We start from the raw sequence: 27,107 nt of genomic DNA, 5'->3' as shown, positions 1-27,107 counted from the left end.
GGCACAGGGAGATCTCCACTGCTCTTCTTCAAATAGTGTCATTGGATCTTTTAAATCCACCTGAAAGGACAGAAGGGGCCTCGGTTTAACGTCTCATCCGAAAGATGGCATCTCCGACAGTGCAACACTCCTTTAGTACTGTAATGAAGTGTCAGCCTTGGCTCAGTGGTAGCATCCTCATCTTTCAGTTAGAAGATCGTGGGTTCTAGCCCCATTCCAAAAACCTGAGCAAAGAATGTTGGCTGACAATTCAGCACAGTACTGAGGGAGTAGTACACTGTCAGAAGTGCCATCTTTCAAATCCGACGTTAAACCGAGGCCCCATTTACCCTCTCAGGTGGATGTAAAAGACCCCATGGCACTATTTGAAGAAGGGCAGCAGAGTTCTCCCCATGTCCCGGCCAACATTTATCAACAAACCAATACCACTAATACAGATTATCTGGTCACATCTCATTTCTGTTTGTGGGAACTTGCTGTGTGCAAATTGGCTGCTGGGTTTCCCTACATTACAAAATGAAGCATTTTGGGATGCCCTGATACCACGAAAGGAACTATATAAATGCAAGTTCTTTATCTTCTTTATGATTTCAGGTCTCAGGTGATAGGCTTGAGCTGACAACTTTCTACTTCAAAGGTGACAATTTACTACGTTCGAGGCGCTATAAAAATGCAAATTGTTGTGTTACCACTGAGCCACGTCTGACACCTTGTAAAGGAGAGGTTAGGCTGGAAGCTTGGCTGAAGAGATGCATCTTGAGAAGATTTTTAAGAGGTGGAGATAATTAGGGAAGGTGTTCCAAACGGTAGGTCTGAGGCAGCTGAATACTCTGCTACCAATGATGGTAATGCACAAAAGAGTGGAGTCAGTAATACAGAGCAGTGCGGAGAAGATTTATGGCTAGAGCCGGTCGCACTGATTGAATGGCGCAAGGCCATGGAGGTATTTATAGATACTAATAGAGATCTTTAAAATTATGAAAGGTTTTGATAGGGTAGACGTAGATAAAACGTTTTCGCATAGGGGAGTCCAAAAACTAGGGGACATAAATATAAGATCGTCACTAATAAATCCAATAAGGAATTCAGGAGAAACTTCTTTACCCAGAGAGTGGTGAGAATGTGGAACTTGCTACCACATGGGGTAGTTAAGGAGAAGCTAGATAAGTACATGAGGGCGAAAGAATAGGAGCTGCTGATAGGGTTAGATAAAGTAGGGTGGGAGTAGTCTCGTGTAGAGCATAAACACAGAAATAGACTAGTTGGGCCGAATGGCCTGTTTCTGCGCTGTACATTCTATGTAATTCTATGTAACAAGGTTTAAAGGTCATGCATTGGGGGACAAGGAGCCAGTGTAATCGGCAAGGCCAGGGCTGCTGGGTGAGCGAGGCTTGGTGCAGCCGAATTTTTCACAAGTTAGAGTGCATGAAGGATGGGACGCCAGCAAGGAGAGTTGGGGTCTTGAGGCGGATGACGGTTTCAACGGCAAGGAGCAAACACTCGCTCATCTCATGCAAATTCGGTACATATTCCCTGTTACGTCTGGATAAGCATTTTGCCACGGTTTATGAGCTGTGAGGCACAGTGTGCTTCTAATTCACTTCATTTTTAAAAATTATTTTACTCACAGTTCTCCAGCTTTTTTTTTACTTCAGACGCAAAATCGAACACCACCACTTCGCGCCTTCCACTCGCGATTACTACGCATGCGCAGGACGCGAAGCCGGGACGCGACAAGACAGCGACACGCGCCAATCAGCAGACGGCTGGAACATCTGCAACCAATCGGCGCTGAGACGCGCAGACTATTTTTCTTCACCAATCGACGTAGAGTAAACATGGTATCGCAGCCAATCAGCGATTGGAAACGGTGGTGAACCGGCCAGTGAACGCCCAGCGACTGGTTATTTAGCACCAATGAACGCATAGGTTGTAATGCAGTAAGCCAATAGAAAAGCGGACCGCATTACAACCAATCGACGATGCCGATTAGCACGCGAGCGAATTGATCCCGGAGATGGTGACAGGCCCTCACGGGTGGTTGCTATGGTTACCGCCGTGCAGCCCATAATCCCATGTGGCGGTTGGTACGGTGTCTCTAGTGGGATAGTCAGAACTGAATTGTGAGTTTTAGTGCCGTCGGATCTACTCAGGAACCAAATAAAGAAATCAATTTTAAAATCAAAATTATTCGTACTATTTTTCCCCCCCCTCGAACACTTGGTAACTGCGGAACTATCTGAGGCTATTTCTTCAAACTTTGGTTTGATAGTTTTGCCAGTTGTTGGGGCGGGGGTAGTAAAATAACCGCTGCGGGAGTCGGCGGATGGCGAAGGCTCCGAACAGGATGCGTTTATCGGCTGACAGGATTACGCGACTTCGTGGATTAAGTTAGAACTAGGCCCCGTTCATCAATTCACCCTCTCCCTCTCCCCCCCCCCCCCCCCCCTTTTAAAAAAAGACATTTGGTTCCTAAAAAGGTATGTAATTTTTTAAAAAAACCTATTGCTGAATATTTATTTTTATTAAAGTTAAGTGAAATGTGGAGACAATTTTCCTGTGATAGAATAATTTAAAAATATTGTATTATTTCTATAGACAAAATATAATTAAAGCGTGTTTATTGCACATTGAGGCAATAGGAATTTAATTCATTGCTCTCAATGTTTTAAATCATTGTGTAGCATATTTAATTTAATTTAAAAGTTAGATGCAACAAGGTGATTATAAAGTATAAATAATGGATTTTATTTCCCTGATTTAAAGATCACTACGAATAGGCCTGATACACGAGAAGTCCTTATGAAGCAACATGTTTCCTGTCGACTTGTCCTACTAGGATTTTGTTTTCTTTCTAATTGACTGACCAGTTCCTTGGATTTGATTTCACAATGACATTAGGATCATTTAAATGCTATTTGGTTGCCAAGACCAAGAAGTTCGCACATTTGGAAAACCAATCATTAAAATAAAAATTGCCAGCAAATAATATGTGTACTTGTATTTAGATGCTGTTGACAAGTCATGGAAACCAGCTGCCAAGCTAATGTGCAAATTTTGTTTGACACAGGCATTTTGTCAGTAGGCTTTCTGAATTTGTTATTCTGAAATTCCAGAGTTTACCAATCTTTTGATGATACAAAATTAGCTGGCCAATCTATGTGGAGGGGTGATCTAATCGGGGTGTTTAAAATGATAAAGCGATTCAGTAGGGTAGAAAGAGAGAAACTATTTCCTCTGGTGAGGGAGTCCAGAAGAAGGGGGCATAATCTTCCAATTGGAGCTAGGCCATTCAGAACTGAAAACAGAAAGCACTTTTTCACAAAGATTAGTGGGAATCTGGCATTCTCTCCATCAAAAGGCTGTGGATACTGGGGGTCAATTGAAATATTCAATACTGCGAGAGATAGATAGATTTTTGATAGCTAAGGGTATCAAGGGATATGGAGCAAAGGTGGGTAAATGGAGTTGAAGTGCAGATCAGCCATGTTCTAACTGAATGGCAGAGCAGGCTGGAGGGGCTGAATGACCTCCTCCTCTTCCTAATATTCGTATATTCCTAAGAAAGGGTGTCCGAGATCATCAACGATAAACCTTGAGTGATGCCAAGTGTGGATTTTTTAAACCTTGTAGATTGCAGGAGGAAGAAAAAACTGAGAGAAGTAATGTATTTCATAGTTTTGAGGTCCTGTTGCATGTGGGACAGCATATTTAGAGTTACAAGGAACATGATGTGCAAGCACTGAGGAACATTTCTGAATTTGGCACATTTTGGAATAGTTTTCTGGGACAGTGTAAAGCTATTGCATTCCCCTGATTTATTAAATTGAAAAGGACTCACAAATGTTATTTTCTGTTTAGGTGCTTTCGGCGAAGATGGCAGAGTTTACGTGCCTGCAGTTTGTGAGTTCATTTGCGTTTGAGGCGATGCAGAAGGTGGATGTGGTAAAGCTGGCGGCTCTGAGTGAACCAGAGCTGCGGCTGCTGTTGCCCTGCCTGGTGAGAATGGCACTTTGTGCCCCAGCTGATCAGAGTCAGGCCTGGGCTCAGGACAAAAAACTCATCCTGCGACTCCTGTCAGGGGTTGAGGCTGTCAACTCTATTGTGGCTTTATTATCAGTGGATTTTCATGCACTGGAGCAGGATGCTACCAAAGAACAGCAGCTGAGGTATTTATTGAACGTCCTAAGTTAATATAAACATCGAGTGATTGTTAAGTTCTCTCAATTCCTCAGTAGCCCAGTTGGTAAATGCGCGCCACCTGTTAGGAACTAAACCAAATGAAACAAGAAGTTTGCTTAATATTACAAATGTAACCCTTGGATTTGGTAGCACTCATACCTCTGAGTCAGAAGGTTGTGGGTTCAAGTCTCACTCCAGAGACTTGAGCACATAATCTCGGCTGACACTTCGGTGCAGTAGTGAAGGAGTGCTGTCTTTCGGATGAGACGTTAAACCAAGGCCCCTGTCTGCCCTCTCAGGTGGATGTAAAAGATCCCATGGCACTATTTCGAAGAAGAGCTGGGGAATTCTCCCAGGTGTCCTGGCCAATATTTATCCCTCAACTAACATCACCGAAACAGATTATCTGGTCATTATTTCACTGCTGTTTGCGGGATCTTGCTGTGCACAAATTGGCTGCCGCATTTCCTACATTACAACAGTGACTACACTTCAAAATTTGGGATGTTCTGAGGTCGTGAAAGGCACTAGATGAATGCAAGTTCGTTCTTTCTTGCTTCAATTACCTCGCCATATTTTGTTCCTCAAAGCCTTTACTTTCCTTTTGACAGGCACAAGTTGGGTGGAGCAAATGGAGAGAGTATCCTGGTGTCACAGCTGCAGCACGGCCTGGCTTTGGAGTTTGAACACAGTGACTCTCCTCGTCGCCTCCGGCTAGCATTGAGTGAACTGCTAGTGATCATGAACAAGGTAATGTAGGAGCACCTGAATGAAGGAGGTAGAAACTTGTGTTCCATGTATATTTTTACTTTTGCCCACCATCTTGTGCTTTGACATTCCCATTAGTCAGGTCCAGCTAAGCACATACGTGATCCAAGCATGCTTTCTGACCTTGGAGGGAACTGAATCTTTCCTCATCCAAAGTCCGTAACTACACACTTACCATGATGTGGAGATGCCGGTGATGGACTGGAGTTGACAAATGTAAAGAATCTTACAACATCAGGTTATAGTCCAACAATTTTATTTGAAAATCACAAGCTTTCGGAGATTATCTCCTTCGTTGGGTGAGTGTGGGATTCCTTGAACGTTTCGCATTTATAGTCAGAGAACAATACCTGGTGATTACAGATAATCTTTCCAACTGCCCGTTGTCAAGGCAATCATAGTGTTCAGACAGAGAGGTGTTACCTGCAGGACCACCGAATATACAAACAGCCAGAACACAAAACAGAGAGAGAGAGGGAGAAACATCCGAAAGGAAGAGAAAGACAGAGAATGACCCGTTGTATTAAAAACAGATAACTTTTATTCGCTGGTGGGGTTACGTGTAGCGTGACATGAACCCAAGATCCCGGTTGAGGCCGTCCTCATGGGTGCGGAACTTGGCTATCAATTTCTGCTCGACGATTTTGCGTTTTCGTGTGTCTCGAAGGCCGCCTTGGAGAACGCTTACCCGAAGATCGGTGGCTGAATGTCCTTGACTGCTAAAGTGTTCCCCGACTGGGAGGGAACCCTCCTGTCTGGCGATTGTTGCGCGGTGTCCGTGCATCCGTTGTCGCAGTGTCTGCATGGTCTCGCCAATGTACCATGCTCCGGGGCATCCTTTCCTGCAACGTATGAGGTAGATAACGTTGGCCGAGTCACAGGAGTATGAACCATGTACCTGGTGGGTGGTGTCCTCCGTGTGATGGTTGTATCTGTGTCGATGATCTGGCATGTCTTGCAGAGGTTGCCGTGGCAGGGTTGTGTGGTGTCGTGGACGCTGTTCTCCTGAAAGCTGGGTAATTTGCTGCGAACGATGGTCTGTTTGAGGTTGGGTGGCTGTTTGAAGGCGAGTAGTGGAGGTGTGGGGATGGCCTTAGCAAGGTGTTCGTCGTCATCGATGACATGTTGAAGGCTGCGGAGAACATGGTGTAGTTTCTCCGCTCCGGGAAAGTACTGGACGACGAAGGGTACTCTGTTGGTTGCATCCCATGTTAGTCTTCCGAGGAGGTCTATGCAATTTTTCGCTGTGGCCCGTCGGAACTGTCTTACGAGGGCGTCTTTCAGCATCTGTCCATCGCGTTCCTCCTCGTCTGAGCAGATCCTGTGTATTCGCAGGGCCTGTCCATAGGGGATGGCCTCTTTGACATGGTTAGAGTGGAAGCTGGAAAAGTGGAGCATCATGAGGTTGTCCGTGGGCTTGCGGTAGAGTGAGGTGCTGAGGTGCCCGTCTTTGATGGAGATTCGTGTGTCCAAGAAAGAAACCGATTCTGAGGAGTAGTCCATGGTGAGCTTGATGGTGGGATGGAACTTGTTGATGTTATTGTGTAGTCTCTTCAGTGATTCTTCGCCGTGGGTCCATAGAAAGAAAATGTCGTCGATGTATCTGGTGTATAGCGTTGGTTGGAGGTCCTGTGCAGTGAAGAAGTCATGCTCGAACTTGTGCATGAAAATGTTGGCGTATTGGGGTGCGAATTTGGTCCCCATGGCTGTTCTGTGTGTTTGGGTAAAGAACTGGTTATCGAAGGTGAAGACATTGTGATCCAGGATGAAGCGGATGAGTTGTAGGATGGTGTCTGGAGATTGGCTGTTGTTGGTGTTGAGTATTGATGCTGTTGCAGCGATGCCGTCATCGTGGGGGATACTGGTGTAGAGTGCCGAGACGTCCATCATGGTGAGAAGTGTTCCTGGTTCAACTGGTCCGTGGGTACTGAGTTTTTGTAGGAAGTCTGTAGTGTCGCGACAGAAGCTGGGGGTTCCCTGTACGATGGGTTTCAGGATGCCCTCAATGTATTCAGAGAGGTTCTCACACAGGGTTCCGTTGCCTGATACGATAGGACGTCTGGGTGTGTTGGCTTTATGTATCTTTGGGAGGCAGTAGAAGTCTCCCACGCGGGGAGTACGTGGGATGAGAGCGCGTAGGATGCTTTGAAGGTCTGGATCGAAGGTCTTGATCAGTTTGTTGAGCTGGTGGGTGTGTTCTTTGGTCGGATCTACGGGTAACCGTCTGTAGTGTTCCTGGTTGTCCAGTTGTCGGTATGCTTCTTTGCAATAGTCCGTTCTGCTCTGTATGACAATGGCTCCTCCTTTGTCCGCTGGTTTGATGACGATGTTGCGGTTGGTCTTGAGAGCGTTGATGGCGTTGCGTTGTGCTCGGGTGACATTCTGGACTGTCTTGTGAGTGTGGCTGATGAATCTGGCATTGACGCAGCATTGACGCATTTCCTGACAGCTTGAGCATACATGTCAAGCTGAGGGCAGCGACCCTCCGGAGGAGTCCAGTTTGACTCTTTCTTCTTCGGTTGCTGTACCGCGGATCCCTCTGTCTGCTGTTCCAGATCGTTGATTGTCTCATTGGGTTCGCTGCTGAAATCTTCGGATTTGTGGAAGAATTCCCGGAGCCTCATTCTCCTGATGAATTCCTCTGTGTCCGCCACGAGACCAATGGGGTCCATTTTGGTGGTGGGGCAGAAATTGAGCCCTCTGCTGAGAACTTCGATTTCGTCTGGTTGAAGGGTGTGGTCAGACAAATTGACGATCGACTTCCCTGTGGTTGCAACCATGGTACCAGGGGAGGCTTGGTTGATGCTGGTGGTGATGCCGAGGTGATACACACTTACCAGTAGGGGTCACTGGATAGCAAGCAGACCCCTTACCTTACTGAACCTACATAGACCAGGTACAATTGCAACAATAATTTTATCAGTATGGCCAAAAAAAAAAGTTATTCACGGAAGCGTCACATTAAAAATGAAATCCACAAAAGAATCGGGGCATTGTTCTCATTTTTGTTCTTTCAGATGAAACATTAAACCGAGGATCTGTCTACCTGTTCAGGTGGACACAAAAGATCCTATTACACTATTTGAAGAAGAGTAAGGCAGGATTCCTGGTCCTGGCCAACACCACCAAAAAGGATTTATTTCATTTGCTGTTTGTGGCATCTTCCTGTGTGCAAATTGATTGCCATGTTTACCTATGTAACAAGTGAATACACTTCAAAAGTAAGTCATTGGTTGCGCATTAGGATATCCTGAGGGCATGAAAAGCTCCACATAAATGTAAATCCTTTCTTCTTTACTAATAGATCAAGTCAAAGTATAAATGTCAAAGCTCCTGTTAAATACCTTATTTTTATGAGATGTCCCCAGTGTTTTGAATTGGCAATGGCACAGTGGTGCCACATAGTGGTGGGATGTGGATTTGCATCTTCTCCCTGACATATATTGAGGAAAATTTCTGCTCCTCTCTGAATATTGCCGTGGAATTTTTAACATCCACCTGACCCATTGGTTCGGGGTCTGCATTTAATGTCTCCAGTTCCCAATCTCGAGCGTACTTTAAAGTATAGATTTTTCTATAGAGAGGGTGAGAAATGTGAGGTATGGCTGTCTCAGGCACTCAGCCACCCTCTCTAAAGCAGCAGGGGGCTGTGTAGCAAATCTGCAGCCCGTATTTTCAGGCAGGGAAGGCACTTGGGATGGGGAGACTATAAGAGGAAGAAGGGGGCAGAGAAAATCATTTAAAAGTAAATTTGAATTAACATGAACATTTTGATTTTTTTGTGTGTGTGTATTGAAGGTGTCTGATTCAAATGGAGAATTTTTTATGAAGTCTTCAGAACTGTTTGAGAGCCCAGTGTATCTGGACGAAGTCGCAGATGTGCTGTGTATCCTTCAAGCAGGTAAGATTCGTATCCTTGAAGAAATTAAAGATCAACATAACTCCCTTTTAGTTTTAAGTAGTGTGTACTTTAAAGTATAGATTTAGATGAGGTGTTGATCATTCGCTCGCTGCAGCAGTGGAGGGTTTCCCATTAAAGCTGGAAAGAACCAGGAATACCAGGTAGTGGCTGATAATGATAGTAGAAACCAGTCTGCTAATGGCCCAGCCCATCCAGTATCAGGGAATTGAAAATAACTTACCAATTTGGAGAAAGTGAATAATCTGCTTATCCTCACTTCCCCCGTTACCAATATACAATTTTGGTTGGGTGTAAATAGCATTTAACTAACAAAATAAAACGCTTAGTGTAGCGCAGGGTGCTCAGAACAGTGTTAAAATATAAGCTGGAACATATTATTTTGTGTGGTGCTTATTTCCCCCCCATAGAACTTCCGTCGCTGTTGCCAATCACTGAAGTAGCTGAGGCTTTGCTGCATGTTCGGAATGGATCCTGGTTCATGTGTTTGTTAGTGGCCAATGTCCCTGATAGCTTCAATGAAGGTAAAGTTTTTCCTTTAACACTATCACTGGTGTAATAAACAGCTTGAGAAAATCCAAGAGTTCCCTTGTAAATAATGCTTTGAGATTTGATTTTATTCTGTCAGAATCTGTGTTCATTCTTTCACTGATCATTCACTTGAGTATCAGGGGTAGGGAGAGGACATGAGACAGTATCAAAAGTGCCATGATGCCACCTCTGAAGGGTGCCAGAGTGATGAGTCTGGCGGTTGTGGCATCTCCTCTTGCAGAGAGTTGTAGTCTCAACCATATTGTCATAGTGAAGGTCAGAATGGGGCCCAGATATTTTTGTCTGAAAGAGGAGTATTCCCCCCTCTCCACCAGGCCCACTCCTGGTAGCTGGTTATAAGGTTTCAGAGGTCCAAGAGCTAGTCATCTGTCCACCTGCTTGGCCAAAGATGGTACTTGCCATTGGGGAAGTTCATGTAATGGAAGAAAAATAATAATTTAAAATATAACTTTAATTATGTAGTTGTACAAAATATAATCGTACTCTGATTTTCACCAATTTGTTATTACCCCTGTGACAATATCGTGGGTTTGTGTACAAAGGCTTTGCTGTTCAGTTTGTAGGGGCTTAATAAAAAACGGTGAGCGGCAGGATGAGGAGAGTGTTGGGGGCCGGCGCAGAACCGAGGCGCTTCGACAGCTGTGCAAGATGAATCCGACCCAAGCCCTAAATGTCCGAGCCATGGTGGTAAGAGATGATTTCACACTTTGTCACTTGTGCACAGGCACTGGCAGAAATCTGGTAGCATATCCATTCTATAGGCGGTTTTTAGCTCAAATCCTAATGCTGTCCGACATTGTGTATCTGTGGTCATTTTCAGTCAGTATCTACTCGATCATCCCGCGGCAATGGGGTGGAGCATTGTAACATTTTGGTTATGCTGATAGGGTGAGATGAAGAGGGGTGGAAGGAGGCTCATTTGGAGAATAAACACTGGCATAGACCAGTTGGGCTGAACGGTCTGTTTCTGTGCTGTAAATTCTTGTAATTGATCTGCTCAACTTGAGAACCAGTCCATCTTCATTCACATTCACCTTCACCATAGTACACCTGAATGGATTAGGTGTCAGCCCTTAAAGAGGATGCGATTTGTTTGCTCAGCTGCCTGCTGGTGGCGCTGATGAACAATCTTAGTGCTACAGAGGTCCTGGAATCAATTTTTATAGCTATGTTGTTTGTTAATATAATGAAAACCGTACATCTAACGCATATCTGTGTCCATTACATCTCATTTAATGCATGCAAATTTCAGTGTTGCACTTAAAAAAAAAATTAAAATATGAAGAAAGAAAGCCAGTCATCTCAAATGTACAGAGAAACTCCCCTAGCAATTGAATTTAATTCATTGATACAAGAGTCAAGAATGTCTGTCACCTCTAACTAAGCTTACCAATCATACTTTTTTTTTAAAAGCTAACCAGGCATTTCATCCAGGGTTCTAACCTGCAGCCTGAAGAGCATTAAACTCTAACCTCACCCAGTGTTTAATTAACAGCAGTTAGACTTTGGGGCCTTCAAGAGCCACAGCCCCTGCCCCCCCCCCCCCAAAAAAAATAAACCATCCTGGCAGAATGGCCACCACTTGACACAGGCCTCTAACAATTTCATCTCGTAACTGGCTGGTGTGAGTTAATGGGTAGAGTCCCAGTTTTCCTCTTCTCCTCCCTCTGGGGAAGTGACCAGACTCTGTCTTGTCTGGTAGCTCCTCTGATGACCCAATCAGGCTGGAGAATGTTTGTTCACCCTCTTCATAACGGGCTGGTTTGACAAGAAGCAGGTTTTATATTGGTTTGTGATCAAGAGCCCTAAACGGTGTGTGTACTCTGCAAAATTCCAGTTTATGTAGTGGAAACCACGTCTTGTTATCAAAGAACAAAAATGTAATTCTTAAAATATTGCCAATGTTTTTTATAGCTTGGTTTTAAAAAAATATATAAAATTCACCAGCCTCGAGTGTAGAGAAAGCTCTTTTTCTTCCAGAGAAGGTAATTGCTTTGGGGTCAGTTGGCACCTTTTAAAGGGAGCGGGATCATTATCTGTTGAGAATGGGATATTAAAGTTAGAGATACTAACACGACTTGCTTTTTTTTCATGGAAGGCAGGGAAAGGAACTTGGTGCTCACTAAAGTAAAAGGTCAACGGGAGGAGGGGGGAATGCATGGTGGAATAATCATACATGGATTGTGGATGGAGCAGGCTTAATGGGCTGAATGGCCTTTTCTGACTGGATTTTCTTCTGTTCTTATCTCCTTTTGTATTGTGTAACAGGTGGAGGAGTGCCACCTCCCAGGCCTCGGAGTGGCTCTGACCCTGGATCAGTGCAAGAATGACGGCTCTGAAGATACTGTGACTGACCTAGTCTCCTTTGTTAGTGGCTTATTGCTGGGAACTAATGCTAAAGTGAGAACCTGGTTTGGAATGTTCATCCGCAATGGACAGCAGGTGAGGAGTAGGGACTGAAGGGGTGGCTGCTTGCAAATTAGCCTTATCAGGCTGATTTGGAAAACGAATTTGCAACTTGATGGGAAAGCCTTCAACAGATCTACAACACCCCTGAGACTTAGGACCTTTTAATGATTCGATTGCTCTTGTTTAATTTTGTTTTAATTCTCTCTTTTTTTGGAAACATTAGAGCATGAGCCAGGAATAGAAACTGAGACAGCCCAGTGTGCCATACGTGCAAATGCCACAGTGTAATTTTACGTCATGACATGCGTACGTTCTACGTTCAATCGTGCACTCTAATTCTGGCCTCTTGCGCAATTCGATTTTCATCGCTCCACCATTGGCGGCCGTGCCTTCAGCTGCCTAGACCCTAAACTCTGGAATTCCCTCCCTAAACCTCTCTGCCCCTCTCTCCTCCTTTTTAAGACGCTCCTTAAAACCTACCTCTTTGACCAAGCTTTTGGTCACCTGTCTTAATATCTCCTTATGTGACTCGCTGTCACATTTTGTTTGATAACACTGCTGTGAAGCGCCTCGGGGAGTTTTACAACGTTAAAGGCACGATATAAATGCAAGTTGTTGTTGTTGATGCGCTGCGCCGGCTCAGTGCGTTAAGAAGTCCATCGTGGGCAACACCAATTGCAGCAGCAGATAGAGACCCAGGAGAAAATGGGTCTCCAATGCCACCGACTCAACAGTCATGATCTTATTGAATGGCGGAGCAGGCTCAAGGGGCCATATAGACCTACACCTGCTCCTACTTCTTATGTTGTTAAGCCGATATTGCTATAGAGTGCACAAGAGCCTCACATCAGGACTCAATGACTCCAAGGTAAACGCATTTTAACAAGAACTCACCGCATCAGGATCCTGAAGGGAGAAACCTTCATACATTTATGTATTTTTTTTTATTAAGAAACTGAGATGAAGGGTTAAATCCCATAATACAGGATGGCAAGGTTGAAAAGAGAAAAAGAGAAGTAAATCAGGAAATAATGATTAGGTGACGCCAACCTTAGGATTTAAAAGCCTGAAGGTGATAGGAGGAAGAAAATACTGAGGGAAGTGAGGAGCTCCACAGTTTTAAAGTCCTGGGAAAGAATGAGTTGGAGTAGGGGAAAGTGCAATGTGTCTTGATTTCAATATGATGTGGACATAGAGAGGAGTAAGAGCCTGTAGGAATGCAGGTGGAAAAAAGACCAGAATATGTTTATCTTTCATCTCGAATCTAACACCTATTTGTCATACTCCAGACTTCGCACTTTGTTACAGATGCAAAATGTTTTTTAAAGGAAGAGAAAGAAAGCCAGGCATTTCATCCTAAATTTCATAAAGCATTGTATCGTCTGACTTGCTGTCAGATCCACTAGTGCGGGAAATCTGCAGTTATGTATGTGAAAACCATTTGGGCTTACTGAAGCCTCCTCGCCTAGCTATACTTTCCACCTCCTGCCCTGCCCAAAACACCCATATCTCACCTTGGTCTGTCCCCCTACTCCTCTGGCACCTTCTCTTTTGAGCACCTCACTGTGTCCCATCCCTCTCGCCTCTCCTTTAAAATCTTCATTCTCTAACGCCCACCCAAGCCCCATGTTAAGTTTCTCACCGAGATATCCTCACTGCTTTCCTCCATCAGCCTCTGCACTGAGCGACTTCTCATCCTTTGTGATTTCAACCTCACTTTGCCCTCTCTTCTCTGAGTTCAGTTGTCCTCCTGTCATCCTTTTAACCTCTCCCTCCATATAAACTCTCCAACCCATATCCACCATTGGCTGCCGTGCCTTGCGCCACCTAGACTCCAAGCTCTGGAATTCCTTCCCTAAACCTTTCCGCCTCTCCACCCCTCTCTCCTCCTTTATGACGTTTCTTAAAACCTACCTCTTTGACCAAGCTTTTAGTCGCCCATCCTAATATCTCCTTTGGCTCGGTATCAATTTTTGTCTGATTACGTTCCTGTGAAGTGCCTTGGGACATTTTACTACATTAAAGGCACTATATAAATGCAAGTTGTTGTTGGTCATCTTGAGACCAAGAAGGAATTTCTAAGGGAAATAAAAAAAACACTTTTGAAGGAAGCAAAGATGGCAGAAAGTGGAGGCAGTTCATTACAGAAAGACAGGATGATTCTGGATCACTTACCTGCCTTCCTTATTGGGATATAGTGGGTGTCCGAGCCATGCAGCGGGAGGGATCTGTTGAAAAGCTTTCCAGGCTTTTCTATCTTTTAGGTAGTAGAGACTGGTGCACTACAAGGACTTAGTTACTAACCTGCTAGTTAATTCCCCATCCCATTTAAAAAAAAAAGTACTTGAGTGCAGAGTGTAACTTCCAAGTTTTTTATTTTGTGCAGCGGAAGCGGGAACGCAGCAGCTCTGTGCTGTGGCAGATGAGGCGGCAGCTGCTACTAGAACTAATGGCAATTCTTCCGACGGTCAGCAGCGGTCGCATTGGCGAGGACATGGCAGATACAGACATGGAACCTAACATATCGGTGTACTCGGCACTGAAGGAGGAAAACGTGGTGAAGGCAAGCGCAATGCTGCGGCTCTACTGTGCGCTCATGGGAATCGCTGGACTCAAGTACGGACTGAGATAATACTTAAAAGGTTTCTGGGCAGGGATTATTGTTTGAGGGATATTGAAAGCAGGCTGTGCATCATAGGTTACTGAATTATTAGAAAAGGGAAGCAGAAGACGAGTTTTTAAAAAGGGGTAAAAATGCAAATTTGATGTCTCACCACTTTTACAGGTGATGTCTTGAAAAGTCACAAAAAAACTACTGAGGTAAGCTGTCAAATAGCAGCAAATAATTGTGTGACCAGCCATTATAACCCATATTACTAATGCACCACTCCACAGTTTCCAATGCAAAATATCATTGACCCCTCCCTTAATCCTTCCCTGTTATATATAAGCGGCAGCTCCTTTGTTTTTCTCCTTGTGCTGTCAGTATATTATTGTAATGCTGTCTGTGATCTTGTCATCTAGGCCTACCGACGAGGAAGCTGAGCAGCTTTTACAGTTGATGACAAGCCGTCCACCAGCAACACCGGCTGGCGTCCGCTTTGTGTCCCTGTCCTTCTGCATGCTGCTGGCATTTCCCAGTTTAGTCAGGTAAGTGCCCTCTAAGTAAATCAGAGGTCTACGGTTGGATCTGTGCCCCTGGACTGGGAGAGGTAAAATCAGCCATGGTTCCCACTCCTATTTGTTACTTAGTGACCCCTGCTGGAAAGTGCACATGTGGAAATCTGGTGAGAACAGGATCGGACTTGGCTGCTGCAAATAAACAATCACTGTGCGGGCCCACGAATGAAGAATAGCCACTTGAGAAAGGTACTAAAAGGCCGTCGGTGCCTGTGGACAATACACTAGTAAGTGTCACTGCCTTCAAGAGAAGAGGAAAGGAAATTGAGAGAAGAAAAGGAAATAGCACATGTAACAAATAGTAACAAAAGAGCAGAGGATTTTGACATTTGATTGTAAATTTATGCTGAGCGCTGAATTTGCCAGTAATTAACTGCAGATTTATCTCTTAATAAACCTCATCATCCATCAAGGACACAACGCACATTGACAGTCAGCATCCGCACTTGACAGCTGTTGACAGCATAGTAGGATTGAAAATAGACTAAACAGTCGAAACCAGGGAGTGGTATTTAAAGCTGTAATCTAATCTTTGGTTACAAAGAATAGTCTAAACCACTTATTTTTATCCTTTTGGTTTATGGAGTCATCTTAACCCCTTGATTCAATTACTGCCCTGTAATCACTTCCAGGTATGTAGTCTCTATAATAACTTCATTTCTTTTCTGTAACTATTGAATGACCAATTACTGGAAGAAAAGTTCCACCTAGTAGCAGATAAGGAACCTGCTGCCAAAAGTCATGTGATGTATTTAGACACAATCATTAACTGTGCGTGCATGAGAGACACCTCTTGCGTCTATCAATAGCAAACTAATGACTACCAGACCTGTCAAATCACTCATTTTGGTTTAGGAAGCAGTCTGTTTTGAGGTAAAAATAAATACAGCTCTTTGTAAACATCTTGCTCCCCTGATAGGCTACTGTCCTGGCTGAGCTATCAGTACTCATTGTCAAAGATGACACTTAAAGAAAGGGCCTTTAGTCAAAGTGACCAGCACCCAGGGAACCAAGGATTCAGGTAGAAAATTGGCACTAAAAAAGTGATCCAAGTTAGAAAGTACAGGAGTGTGGACAATGGCAGTACAGGGTTGGGCTACATGGTCACATAGCTGTCCCGGCTCACGTATAATGAATGGCCACTTGAACATGGTCCTTGACAGCTGCCAGAAGGGAAGGAGAATCACCCCCAAGTGAATTCCAGTTGCCTAATTAAAGCATGGCACGGACTGAGGTCTGGGAATAGGTAGTCTGCCTGCCTTCATGGTAAGGTATGGTGTGTGGATCAGGGAGAATCTACAGAGAAAGGAAAAAAGTCTTAAGAAGAAAACACTTTACAGAAGCCTAGGTCCAATTCACCAGTAATGAGTTGGAACCCCACGAAGAGAAAAAAAAATCAAGACAAGTTCAATTCCTCCATTTTGCCACATTCCATTCATAGCCACACTGTTTTAGAAGAGACACTGAGCAAAAGGAGAAACACAAACCAAAAGAAACGTTATTCCCAGGCCACAAAGTGGCCAGATAGGGGTATCATTGACAGGTGTCTTGGGGCAGATTAACCACTCACCTTCTTAGTACATAGCCCAAGGGTGATCAATAAGACTGAGCCGAACACAGGGATCTCTGACCCTCCAAAAAAATTTTACAATGTGGCCACGTATATACAAGTACAGACAAACACATATACAGAATGGACGAGTGGTTCCTTTATACCTTTTCTAGAATTGACCAAATGAGCAAGTAACCTTTCAGCTCTTATAACCAAGATCAAGATTCCCTCCCGCTGCCTTATAAGACCTGGCTTGTGTCATTTTTGGGCTGTTATTCTCCGACAGTCTGCTTTCCATACCGAAATCTGCAAAATTTCTTCAATTTTATTTTCCTAGCTGAGATCATTCTAAATCTTTGTTCGTAAGTATTTCAGAGTAGATGGTATGTTTTGACTAAGTATCCAAGGTTGCTTACTCTTGTTAAGCAATCTTCATATTAAATCCCCAGCTTCTTGGTAGAAATGACATTTGAGATGCTTTATAATTTTTGTCCTTTTGCTTAACAAGGCTAAAGATGATGTGGTCAAAGCACACAATAAAAAATGTTTAGTCTGTTTTACAACAAAGCCTGTCCTATTGCACTGTCAGAGAGTATGTACGATGGCAAATTTCTGATTACTGTCCCTCATACTGTGGGCCCTAATGTTGGGAGGGTATGCAGGTAGAAGGTGCTTCCTCACAAGAAGAGAGAATTGGGCACAATTTGCCCTGAGGCGGTTTAATTCACCGCCCAGCTACGGCAGAGATTTGGGGGTAGGTTAAATGTCTGTCCCATTAGTTAAGAAGTGCAGTTCTGAAATGGAGTCCTGTATTGTCAGTGGAGATGATAAACTGAGTCCCACCTGCCCGTTCCAGTAGTTCAGATGGGCATTAAAAATCCCATGCTACTAGTTGAAGAAGAGCATGTACTTTTCTGGGTGTCCTGGGCAACACTTCTCCCTCAGCCTATACCACCAATAAATAGGTTGACTAGTTGATCCTCATCTGGCTATTTCTTGGGATGTTGCTGGTGCAGAATGGCTGGTGCATTTCCCAACATAAGTCTTTAAAAGTAATTCATTGTTGGAAGCACTTTGAAACGTTTCTACGTAATAAGGTCCTATATAAATGGAAGGCTTATTATTAAATGATTGATGACGTCTGGAGAAGAATAACTTCAGTTATGGAGGAAGAGAAGAAACAAAACAAAGCTAATTGTGCAAGTTTGGCTCTTGCATTCAGAATTTCATATTTTAATTAATTTTGTTTGCAGCACACCTGAACAGGAGCAAATGACAGTGATGTGGTTAAGCTGGATGATCAGAGAGGAGGCATATTTTGAGAGGTGAGATCCAATGTTGGGTGCATGCTTTCAGAGTGTTTCTACATTTTACCTGTAAAATAAGGTCTCAGGTTAGAATTTTAAGTTGACTTATGGTGTAAAGTCAATAAGGAGCAGCTGACCCTAGTTGGACCAGATGGCGGCATCATCTAACAAGTTACCTTGTCAGCCAAATCTAATCCAGGTGAGAGCATTTAATTAGAGCAGCAAGTTCTCCCAGTGTCTTGGCCAGCTTTCCTCTCAACCAACACCACCAAAATACAAATGAACTGGTCATCTATCTCGTTAGTATGTGTGGGATTTTGCTGTACTCAAAATGGCTGCCACATTTGACTACATAACCAGTCAGTGCATTGCAAAGTAATTCAGTGTACATGAAGCACTTAGAGATGTGTCTATGCGATGTGATAGATGCTAATGCAAGTTTTTCTTTGATCAATACGAGCAGACCTCCTGTGGCTTTGCTTACGGTAAGTCAGATGATACGCAGTTTTATAACGACAAGAGCATCATACCATGTAATGCATAATATACCATTCAGCTGCTAACGTGTTAACGCAGATCTGTCCTTCGGGTGAGGCATTAAACTGATGCCCTGCCTGCCCCCTCAGGTGGAAGTAAAAGATCCCATGGCACCATCTCGAAAAAGAGCAGGGGAGTTCTCCCCGGTGTCCTGGGCAACGTTTATCCGTCAATCAACATCATCAAAACAGATTATCTGGACGTTATATTGCTGTTTGTGGGATCTTGTGTGTAAATTGGCTGCCCGTTTCTTACATTACAACAGTGACTGTACTTCAAAAGTACTTCATTGGCTGTAAAGCACTTGGAGATGTCCTGAGGTCGTGAAAGGCGCTGTATAAATGCAAGTCTTTTTTTAAGGCTACAAAGTCTAATTGCTGTAGATAAGCATAACCCTGAAGTTAACTGCTGTTTGATGAGGAAATTCTGCAGATTGCCAGGTAGTTGTAAATTTCCAGCTCTAGGACAACATGTAAACTTATCTCAGCAACAGCAAATAACCTATAATTGTCCTCAATAAGAAATTACCTCTTTTATTTATATATATATATATATATGTGTGTGTATGTATATATATGTGTGTGTGTATGTATATATATGTGTGTGTGTATGTATATATATGTGTGTGTGTATGTATATATATGTGTGTGTGTATGTATATATATATGTGTGTGTATGTATATATATATGGGTGTATGTATATATATATATGTGTGTGTGTATATATGTGTGTGTGTATATATATGTGTGTGTGTGTATATATATGTGTGTATATATATGTGTGTGTATATGTGTGTGTGTATATATGTGTATGTATATATGTGTATGTATATATGTGTATGTATATATATACATACGTGTATATATATACATACGTGTATATATATACATACGTGTATATATATATATACGTGTATATACATATATACATACATACATACATACACATATATATATATACATACATACATACATACATATACATATATATACATACATACATACATATACATATATATATATATATATATATATACATACACATATATATATATGTGTATGTATATATAATGTACCTTTGACACTTTGAAGTTTGATGTCTGAAGTATGATGGGTTCTCTCAAAACTTCCAAATGTACAACTCGAGTAACATTGGCAGTGGCCTGGGAGCAGACTCCTAGCACACCCTCTGTCGTGGGACAGGTGCGATATGCGTTGAGCACCCAAAGGGGAGGGGCGAATAACAAATGGAGACAGTACCTAAGTAAAATGACCAGTTTAAAAATTATGATTCTTTTTTTAGATTTGTCTGGGCTGGGTTAGAAAATAGGTCACAAATATTAATGGGCTGTGTTTTAACACTCTGCTGTCCAAATTGGCTTTTGAGATGAAAGGTTAATAGATTGCCCACATCAATTGGATGGTGAGGTAACACTGTTTTCTTGTGTATGTTCCAGTACCACAGGGGTCTCAGCTTCATTTGGTGAGATGCTGCTATTGGTTGCAATGTATTTCCATAGCAACCAACTCAATGCCATCATTGACTTGGTCTGCTCCACTCTGGGTATGAAGGTAAGTCTGACTCCATTTTTTTTGTAGTTTACAGGAGTTGAGAAAATGAAAGCAGTTACCCTTTAGCTAAAGGCTTCTCTTTCAAAACTTTTTTTTCGATCTTTTTGGGGTATTCACCACTCACGCGCGAGCGCACGCACTTTATTTTATTCTGTTCACCCAGGATTTTCATCACTTGTAAGTGACCTGATCCCAGGCTGCAGCTAATGCTGTCTTAGTCACCAGGGCACATACAAGAGCTAACAGGGGCCAATGTTCCCTCCCTCTGGAGAGTTATTCGGCTTCTGCTGTAGCATTGAAGCAGATGTTGGAAGTGTTGTGGTTGTTAAGCTCAAGAATTTGCAGCTGTTCATGACTAATACTGAAACCCTAATATATTACCAGTAATACACAAAATCTATTGAAAACAGCTGCGATGTTTTTATGGAAAATCGAAACTGAATTTGGCAGAAAGGGAACAGAAATTATATGTCGGTGCCGGTTGTTGATGTGAACATAAGAAATAGAACGTAAGCCTGCTCCGCTATTCAGTAAGATCATGGCTGATCTTCAACCTCAGCTCCACTTTCCCGCCCAATCCCCATATCCCTTGATTCCTTAGAGTCCAAAAATCTGTCGATTTCAGCCTTGAATATGCTCAACGACTGAGCACCCACAGCCCTCTGGGGTAGATAATTCCAAAGATTCACAACCCTCTGAGTGAAGAAATTCCTCCTCATCTCAGTCCTAAATAGCCGACCCCTTCTCCTGAGACTATGCCACCACCGGCATGTTCCCCTCCAAGTCACACACCATCCTGACATGGAAATATATCACCGTTCCTTCATCGTCGCTGGGTCAAAATCTTGGAACTCCCTATCTGACAGCATTGTGGGAGAACCTTCACCACACGGACTGCAGCGGTTCAAGAAGGAGGCTCACCACCACCTTCTCAAGGGCAATTAGGGATGGGCAATAAATGCTGACCTTGCCAGTGATGCCCACATCCCAATGAATAAAAATAAAATGCCTCTCTAGATAGGGGAAACTGCCTCTCAGCATCTACCCTGTCAAGCCCTCTTAGAATTTTACATGTTTCAATGAGATCACCTCTCATTCTTCTAAACTCCAGAGTGTATAGGCCCATTCTGCTCAGTCTCTCCTCATAGGACAACCCTCTCATCCCAAGAATCAATCTAGTGAACCTTCATTGCACCGCCTCTAAGGCAAGTATATTCTTCCTTAGGTAAGGAGACTAAAACTGTACACAGTACTCCAGGTGGGGCCTCACCAAAGCCCTATACAATTGCAGCAAGACTTCCTTACTCTTGTACTCCAACCCCTTTGCAATTAAGGCCAGCATACCATTTGCCTTCCTAATTGCTTGCTGTACCCGCATGTTAACTTTCTGTGCTTCGTGTACCAGGACACCCGAATCCCTCTGAACACCAACATTTAATAGATTCTCACCATTTAAAAAATATTCTGTTTTTCTGTTCTTCCTACCAAAGTGAATAACTTCACATTTCTCTACATTATACTCCCTCTGCCACCTTCTTGTCCACTCACTTAACCTGTCTATATCCCTTTGCAGACTCTTTGTGTCCTCTTCACAGCTTACTTTCCCACTCGGTCTCTTCATGTAAGTCTTTAATATAGATTAGAAATAGCTGTCGCCCAAGCACCGATCCTTGCGGCACCCCACTAGTTACAGCTGTCAACCTGAAAATGACCCGTTTATTTCTACTCTCTGTTTTCTATCATTCACCAATCCTCTATCCATGCAAATATATTACCCCCAACCCCATGAGCCCTTATTTTGTGTAACAACCTTTTGTGTGGCACCTTATCGAATGCCTTTTAAAAATCTAAATACACTACATCTGCTGGTTCCTCTCTATCTACTCTGCTAGTTACATCTTCAAAAAACTCGAATAGATTTGTCAAACACTATTTCCCTTTCATGAAACCATGTTGACTCTGCCTAATCATATTATGATTTTCTAAGTGCCCTGTTACCATGTCCTTAATAATGGATTCCAGCATTTTCCTGATGATTGATGTCAGGCTAACCGCCTGTTCTCTCTCCCTCCTTTCTTGAATAGCGGGGTTACATTTGCTACTTTCCAATCCACTGGGACTGTTCTAGAATCGAGGGGATTTTGGAAGATCACAAACAATGCATCCACTATCTATTCAGCCACCTCTTTTAGAACCCTAGGAAGTAGGCCATCGGGTCCAGGGGATTTGTCAGCTTTTAGTCCCAGGGCTGACTCACTGCTCTCTCGAGTGGTAAAATGCAAGTTTGCTTGGGAGTTTCCATATAGCAAGTTCCCAGTTTCTCCATTCCTATCGGGAAGAGAAACTGAGCAGAGTGTAGGGCAGTTTTTCTCTTGTGCCCTGAAGAATAGAGAGAAAATTGAAGGACAAATTGGGTTATCTCAGCCCACTTCCTCATTCTTCTGAAGGCCTGATTACAGAGTAGTCACCCAAAAGCAGAGGTGCTCCCTCTCAACCGAGGCTTGGTATGGCATGACAGGATGAAAGATAATAAATACACAGTGTGATTGGAGGCAGAATGTTGTATTTAAACAACGACAATTTGCATTTATATTGCACCTTCAACATAGAAAAATGCCCCAAAGTACTTTACAAAAACATAATCAAGACAAAGAAGGCAATATTAGGATAGGTGACCAAAAGCTTAGTCAGAGGTGTGTTTCAAAGAGGTTCATAAAAGAGGATAGGGAATTGGAGAGGTGGAGGGATTTTGGGAAGGAATTCCAGGGCGTGAGACCTTGGAGGCTGAAGATGTGGCTGCCAACAGTGGGGCAAAGGGAGGGGGCATGTACAACAGGCTATTGTCAGAGGAATGGAGAGTTTGGGGGGCATTCGGCCATGAAGGGATTTTAACAGAAGGATGAGAATTTTAAACTTGAGGTGTTGGGGGACCAAGAGCCAATGTAGGTCAGCATGGACAGGGGTGATAGGTGAGCAGGATTTGGTATGGGACAGGATACGGGCTGTAGTTTTAGTTTCAAGTGTATGGAGTATGGAGGATAGGAAGCCGGCCAAGGGAGCATTGGAATAGTCTAGTCTGGCGGTGACAAAGGCATGGATAAGGGTTTCATTGGCAGGTGGGCTGAGGTAGGGGTGGAGGTTGGTGATTTTCGGACTGCATGCTGCAGGCAAAGAGCCTCCCTCACCAGTATTGGAAATTCCGGCAATGTGGTCAGAAAATGACCTCTTAAATGTTAACTTTGTAAATCTGTGTTGCTCTGAGATAAGGCTATGCATGTTGGGGGCTGTATTGAGGCCATGCTGCTATTTTCTGTCTAGTCATCCCTGTTTAAAGAAACTGGAAGTAACAGCTTTATAATTTCTGGCTTAGATTGCAATTAAACCAAGCTCACTGAACAGGATGAAAACCATCTTCACACAAGAGATATTCACAGAACAGGTGAGTCCACAGCTTGCTCACACCTTCTTTACCTTTGCATTTGTATATAGGGGAGCAATATTAGCAGCTGTAAAGTGTTCAATTCTTGTCCAATTTGAATCACAAATCTCATTGTACTTGTCTTGAAACTTTCATCCTGTGACCCTCTGCACTCTCCCTTGTTTTTCAACTAACATAGAAAGAAAGAACTTACATTTACACAGGGCTTATCACTTCTCGCAGGAACATATTTAGAGCATGACCGTGAAAATGAGAAGAGGCCATTCATCCTGTCTCCATTGCCCTATCGTTTAGTGGGACGTCCCGCTGTTGAGAGAGTTGGTGCATTTCCAGATATCTGCTAGTGCCCCTTCATAACAAGCTACCGGGTCATGTGCAGTAATGGTTCATCCTGCTGATTCTTGCCTGCCGAGGGGTGAAGTACCTCAGCACCTCCTGAAGGCCTAAGATCAGGAACTGGGCAGGTAGAAGGATGACACATGTAAACCTCCTTCCTGCCAGTGTGCGATGCAGTGTGTGGGATAAATTTTGATATGACAGACTTTCATTTTAAATATTAAATTTAATGACCTGCTAATCACATTCTTGTATTTCTTTCTAATTTTAGGTAGTTACTGCCCATGCCGTGCGAGTTCCTGTTACCAGCAACCTGAGTGCCACCATCACTGGGTTCTTGCCCATACACTGCATTTACCAGTTGTTAAGAAGTCGTGCTTTCACCAAGCACAAGGTTTCAATCAAGGTACTGAAGTACTTATATTTGCATTTACTGTATTCAGAAATGTAATTTTTTAAATATCATATGGACTTCTAGTTTGCCCATGGCATTGCCAACGGTCAGTCAATGGATGTAAGGTTCTTTTTAGTGTACAAGATGGTGATGGAGTCGGGAAAGAGACTTCAATAGCTCGCTGCATGTAGCCAACTAGTGGTGACAGCATGAAAATATATTGTGACAGTTAACATAACACAATTTAATGGGAAATGTTTACATAGCAATTTAAAGTAGTAAATTTTAACACACAAGCGTGACCAAAAATCGTAACAACAGCTTTGTGGACAGGAATGCAAGATATGAGAGGTGGGAGGAGGCTCGTATGGAGCATAAACATCAGCACAGACCAGTTGGGCCGAATGGCATGTTTCTGTGCTGTATATTCTTTGTAATTCCATGTAAGATTTAAATTATATATTTTAAGATGTGTTATTCCTAATTTGTCTCTGCAAGGACATTATAATGAAGTGAGAAATAATGTTAGAAATGAGCTGATTGATATTCCCATTGTATGTTTGTGATGAGGTTTCATAGCGCCAGCATAGAATCCCAACAAATAATCTTAGTGTTAAGGAAGTACTGCTACATTTGCGTCACTACAAAATGATTTCTACGTAGCAACAAAAAAGTGACTGTACAACTCTGAAGTCGAGTCCCAACCTGACCGTAGAGCAGAGCAGTGTGAAGCTCCCCGGAGGAGGAGTCTCGCACCACTTGGGTTTGACTTGAGGCTGATCCCTACTGTAAGAGGTCGAGTTATGAGAAAAAGACTGGAGTAACTGACTTCACAGCCTTAAAAGGTCTCTGAGAGGTGATCTTATTGAGGTATAAAAGATAGGAAACGCTATTGAAAAGGTGGATCCTGAAAATTAGCTCCGAGTAAATTGCAAGAGTAGAACACTGGACAGCAGCTCAAATTATTAGAAAGAAGTTCTTCTTTACACCGAGTGATTTAATACATGGATTGTACCTCCAGATAAAGTAGTGAGGGCGAAAACCCGGCAATGGTTTAAGAAAGAGCTAGATACTGCAATGGGTGGGGCATGTAGGGTCTTTCTGGATAGATAAATAAGATGGGCCAAATAACTTTCCTCATCCGTAATTACCTTGTGACACTTTTATGGAGTATAACTCCAGTGTAGCGTCAAACCTAGTTTGGGTTTACAGAGTTGTTTTTAAATGATTTGTGTTCTCACAGCATTTAAAATTCAGAGGCCGGGAGCAGAGCTTTGTGCATACACGGGGTTTTCTTCTGCTTTTGAGGATTTGAATCCAGGCCAGAAAATATAACAGTACTGCCTGGCTGGAACAGACTCTGTAGCTACTTGTTTCAAACCAGTATCTAAAATAGAAACACACCGTCAGCTTGGTGCTAATTCACCGTCTGAAAGAAGAAACAAAAATTTGCAGAGAAGGGTACAAAAAAATCTGATGGGTTGTCTTATGGAGGAGCCCAAACAAAAAAGAATTACATGCCTATCCACAGACACAAAGGGAAAATATGAAACTGGGTCAGTCTAGGCAACAGAACAGCTCCCAGGTGAAAGCTGGAAAGCTATAAAACCTGTCCCCTCCGTTGAGAATGCTGTGGGCACAAAAAATAAAATACATTCCTGCCAATTAATGAGATAAAAGATTGAAGTGATTACATTAAACTACAGATTAAAAGACATTTCCAGCAGGGCTGCTTTTTAGTGCACTTTGACGCTGTGCCGTTGGAATTGAAGTCCCATGATTCCCCACCTGTTAAATTCTTTCCTGTAAGTCCCCGATATCCTTCGCCCCAAAATTGGCGGCCGTTCCTTCAGCCATCTCGGTCCTAAGCTCTGGAATTCCCCCCCTAATCCTCTCCGCTTCTCTCCCCTCCTTTAAAACGCTCCTTAAAACCTACCTTTTGTCTAAGCTTTTGGTCACCTGTCCTAATATCTCCTTATGTGGCTTGGTGTCAATTTTTGTCTGTGAAGTGCCTTGGAATGTTAAAAGCTCTATACAAATGCAAGTTGTTGTTTATCTTAATCTGGGTCAGCACTGAGAAGGAAGGGAAAAACATTGCAAGGCAAGTCAGCATCGCTCTCGACCGTCCCAGAGGATCGCAAGCCATGTCCCAGAGGATCGCAAGCCATGTCCCAGAGGATCGCAAGCCATGTCCCAGAGGATCGCAAGCCATGTCCCAGAGGATCGCAAGCCATGTCTCAGAGGCTACTTGCCCTTCATCTGTCTTGGACTGAGAAAGGAGGACTAATTGTTAAGAAAAGTTTAACACTTAATGTCCCCTTAGTAATAATAAGAAAATGTAGAAATGCTTGTATGGCAAAATAAAGAGAGAAAGACTTGCATTTATACAGCACCTTTCATGACCTCAGGACAGCTCAGAACGCTTTACAACCAATGAAGTACTTTTAAAGTGCAGTTACTGTTGTGATGTAGGAAATGCGGTAGCCAACAGCAATGAGATAATGATCAGATAATCTGTTTTAGTGATGTTGGTTGAGGGATAAATATTGACCAGGACACCGGGGATAACTCCCCTGCTCTTCTAAATAGTGCCATGGGATTTTTTACATCCACCTGAAAGGGCAGACAGGGCCTCGATTTAACGTCTCATCCGAAAGACGGCTCCTCCGACAGTGCAGCACTCCCTTAGTACTGCACTAGGGAGTAGTCACAAGTGATGATGTGACTTTCCTTGGTGCAGAGCAGGGAGAACAGCCTGAATCTCTACTGAAAATAGGTCGGTGCCTGGAAGTACGTCTCATTTCTCTGTCTGTTGCAGATGGCAGGAGGATCTGTAGATATGGAATACCTGTACCGTAATCAATACATGTGCATAAATATATTTAATATTCAGGCACATGGGTTTGAATCCAGCCTAGACTATTGGCATGAAAGTTTCCGCTGTAATGTGCCCAAATAAA

The 27,107-nt window shown here is 43.2% G+C and overlaps 2 protein-coding genes across 3 annotated transcripts in view; one reads left to right on the top strand and one right to left on the bottom strand.

Annotated features, from left to right (window-relative positions):
* Positions 1-1,701, bottom strand: part of brip1 (BRCA1 interacting helicase 1) — a 200,265-nt gene extending 198,564 nt beyond the window's left edge. For both annotated transcript variants that reach the window (XM_068008500.1, XM_068008498.1), the window contains exon 1: positions 1,629-1,701. The gene's annotated coding sequence lies outside the window, so the exon portion shown is untranslated. The remainder of the gene's footprint in view (positions 1-1,628) is intronic.
* Positions 1,702-2,088: 387 nt separating this feature from the next.
* The window catches only part of ints2 (integrator complex subunit 2), a 42,151-nt gene continuing 17,132 nt past the window's right edge, over positions 2,089-27,107 (top strand). Inside the window, exons 1-13 of the mRNA XM_068008492.1 lie at positions 2,089-2,480; positions 3,862-4,169; positions 4,794-4,932; positions 8,749-8,851; positions 9,280-9,393; positions 9,978-10,108; positions 11,690-11,863; positions 14,217-14,446; positions 14,855-14,980; positions 17,816-17,887; positions 19,864-19,978; positions 23,349-23,417; positions 24,025-24,159. Of these exons, the coding sequence (XP_067864593.1) occupies positions 3,877-4,169; positions 4,794-4,932; positions 8,749-8,851; positions 9,280-9,393; positions 9,978-10,108; positions 11,690-11,863; positions 14,217-14,446; positions 14,855-14,980; positions 17,816-17,887; positions 19,864-19,978; positions 23,349-23,417; positions 24,025-24,159 (1,701 nt within the window). The 5' untranslated portion in view covers positions 2,089-2,480; positions 3,862-3,876. The remainder of the gene's footprint in view (positions 2,481-3,861; positions 4,170-4,793; positions 4,933-8,748; positions 8,852-9,279; positions 9,394-9,977; positions 10,109-11,689; positions 11,864-14,216; positions 14,447-14,854; positions 14,981-17,815; positions 17,888-19,863; positions 19,979-23,348; positions 23,418-24,024; positions 24,160-27,107) is intronic.

Source organism: Heptranchias perlo, chromosome 28 (assembly GCF_035084215.1).
Source record: "Heptranchias perlo isolate sHepPer1 chromosome 28, sHepPer1.hap1, whole genome shotgun sequence".
NCBI classification, from domain to species: Eukaryota; Metazoa; Chordata; class Chondrichthyes; order Hexanchiformes; family Hexanchidae; genus Heptranchias; species Heptranchias perlo.
Note: the sequence above shows the minus strand (reverse complement) of the source record. Positions and strands in the feature narration are given on the sequence as shown.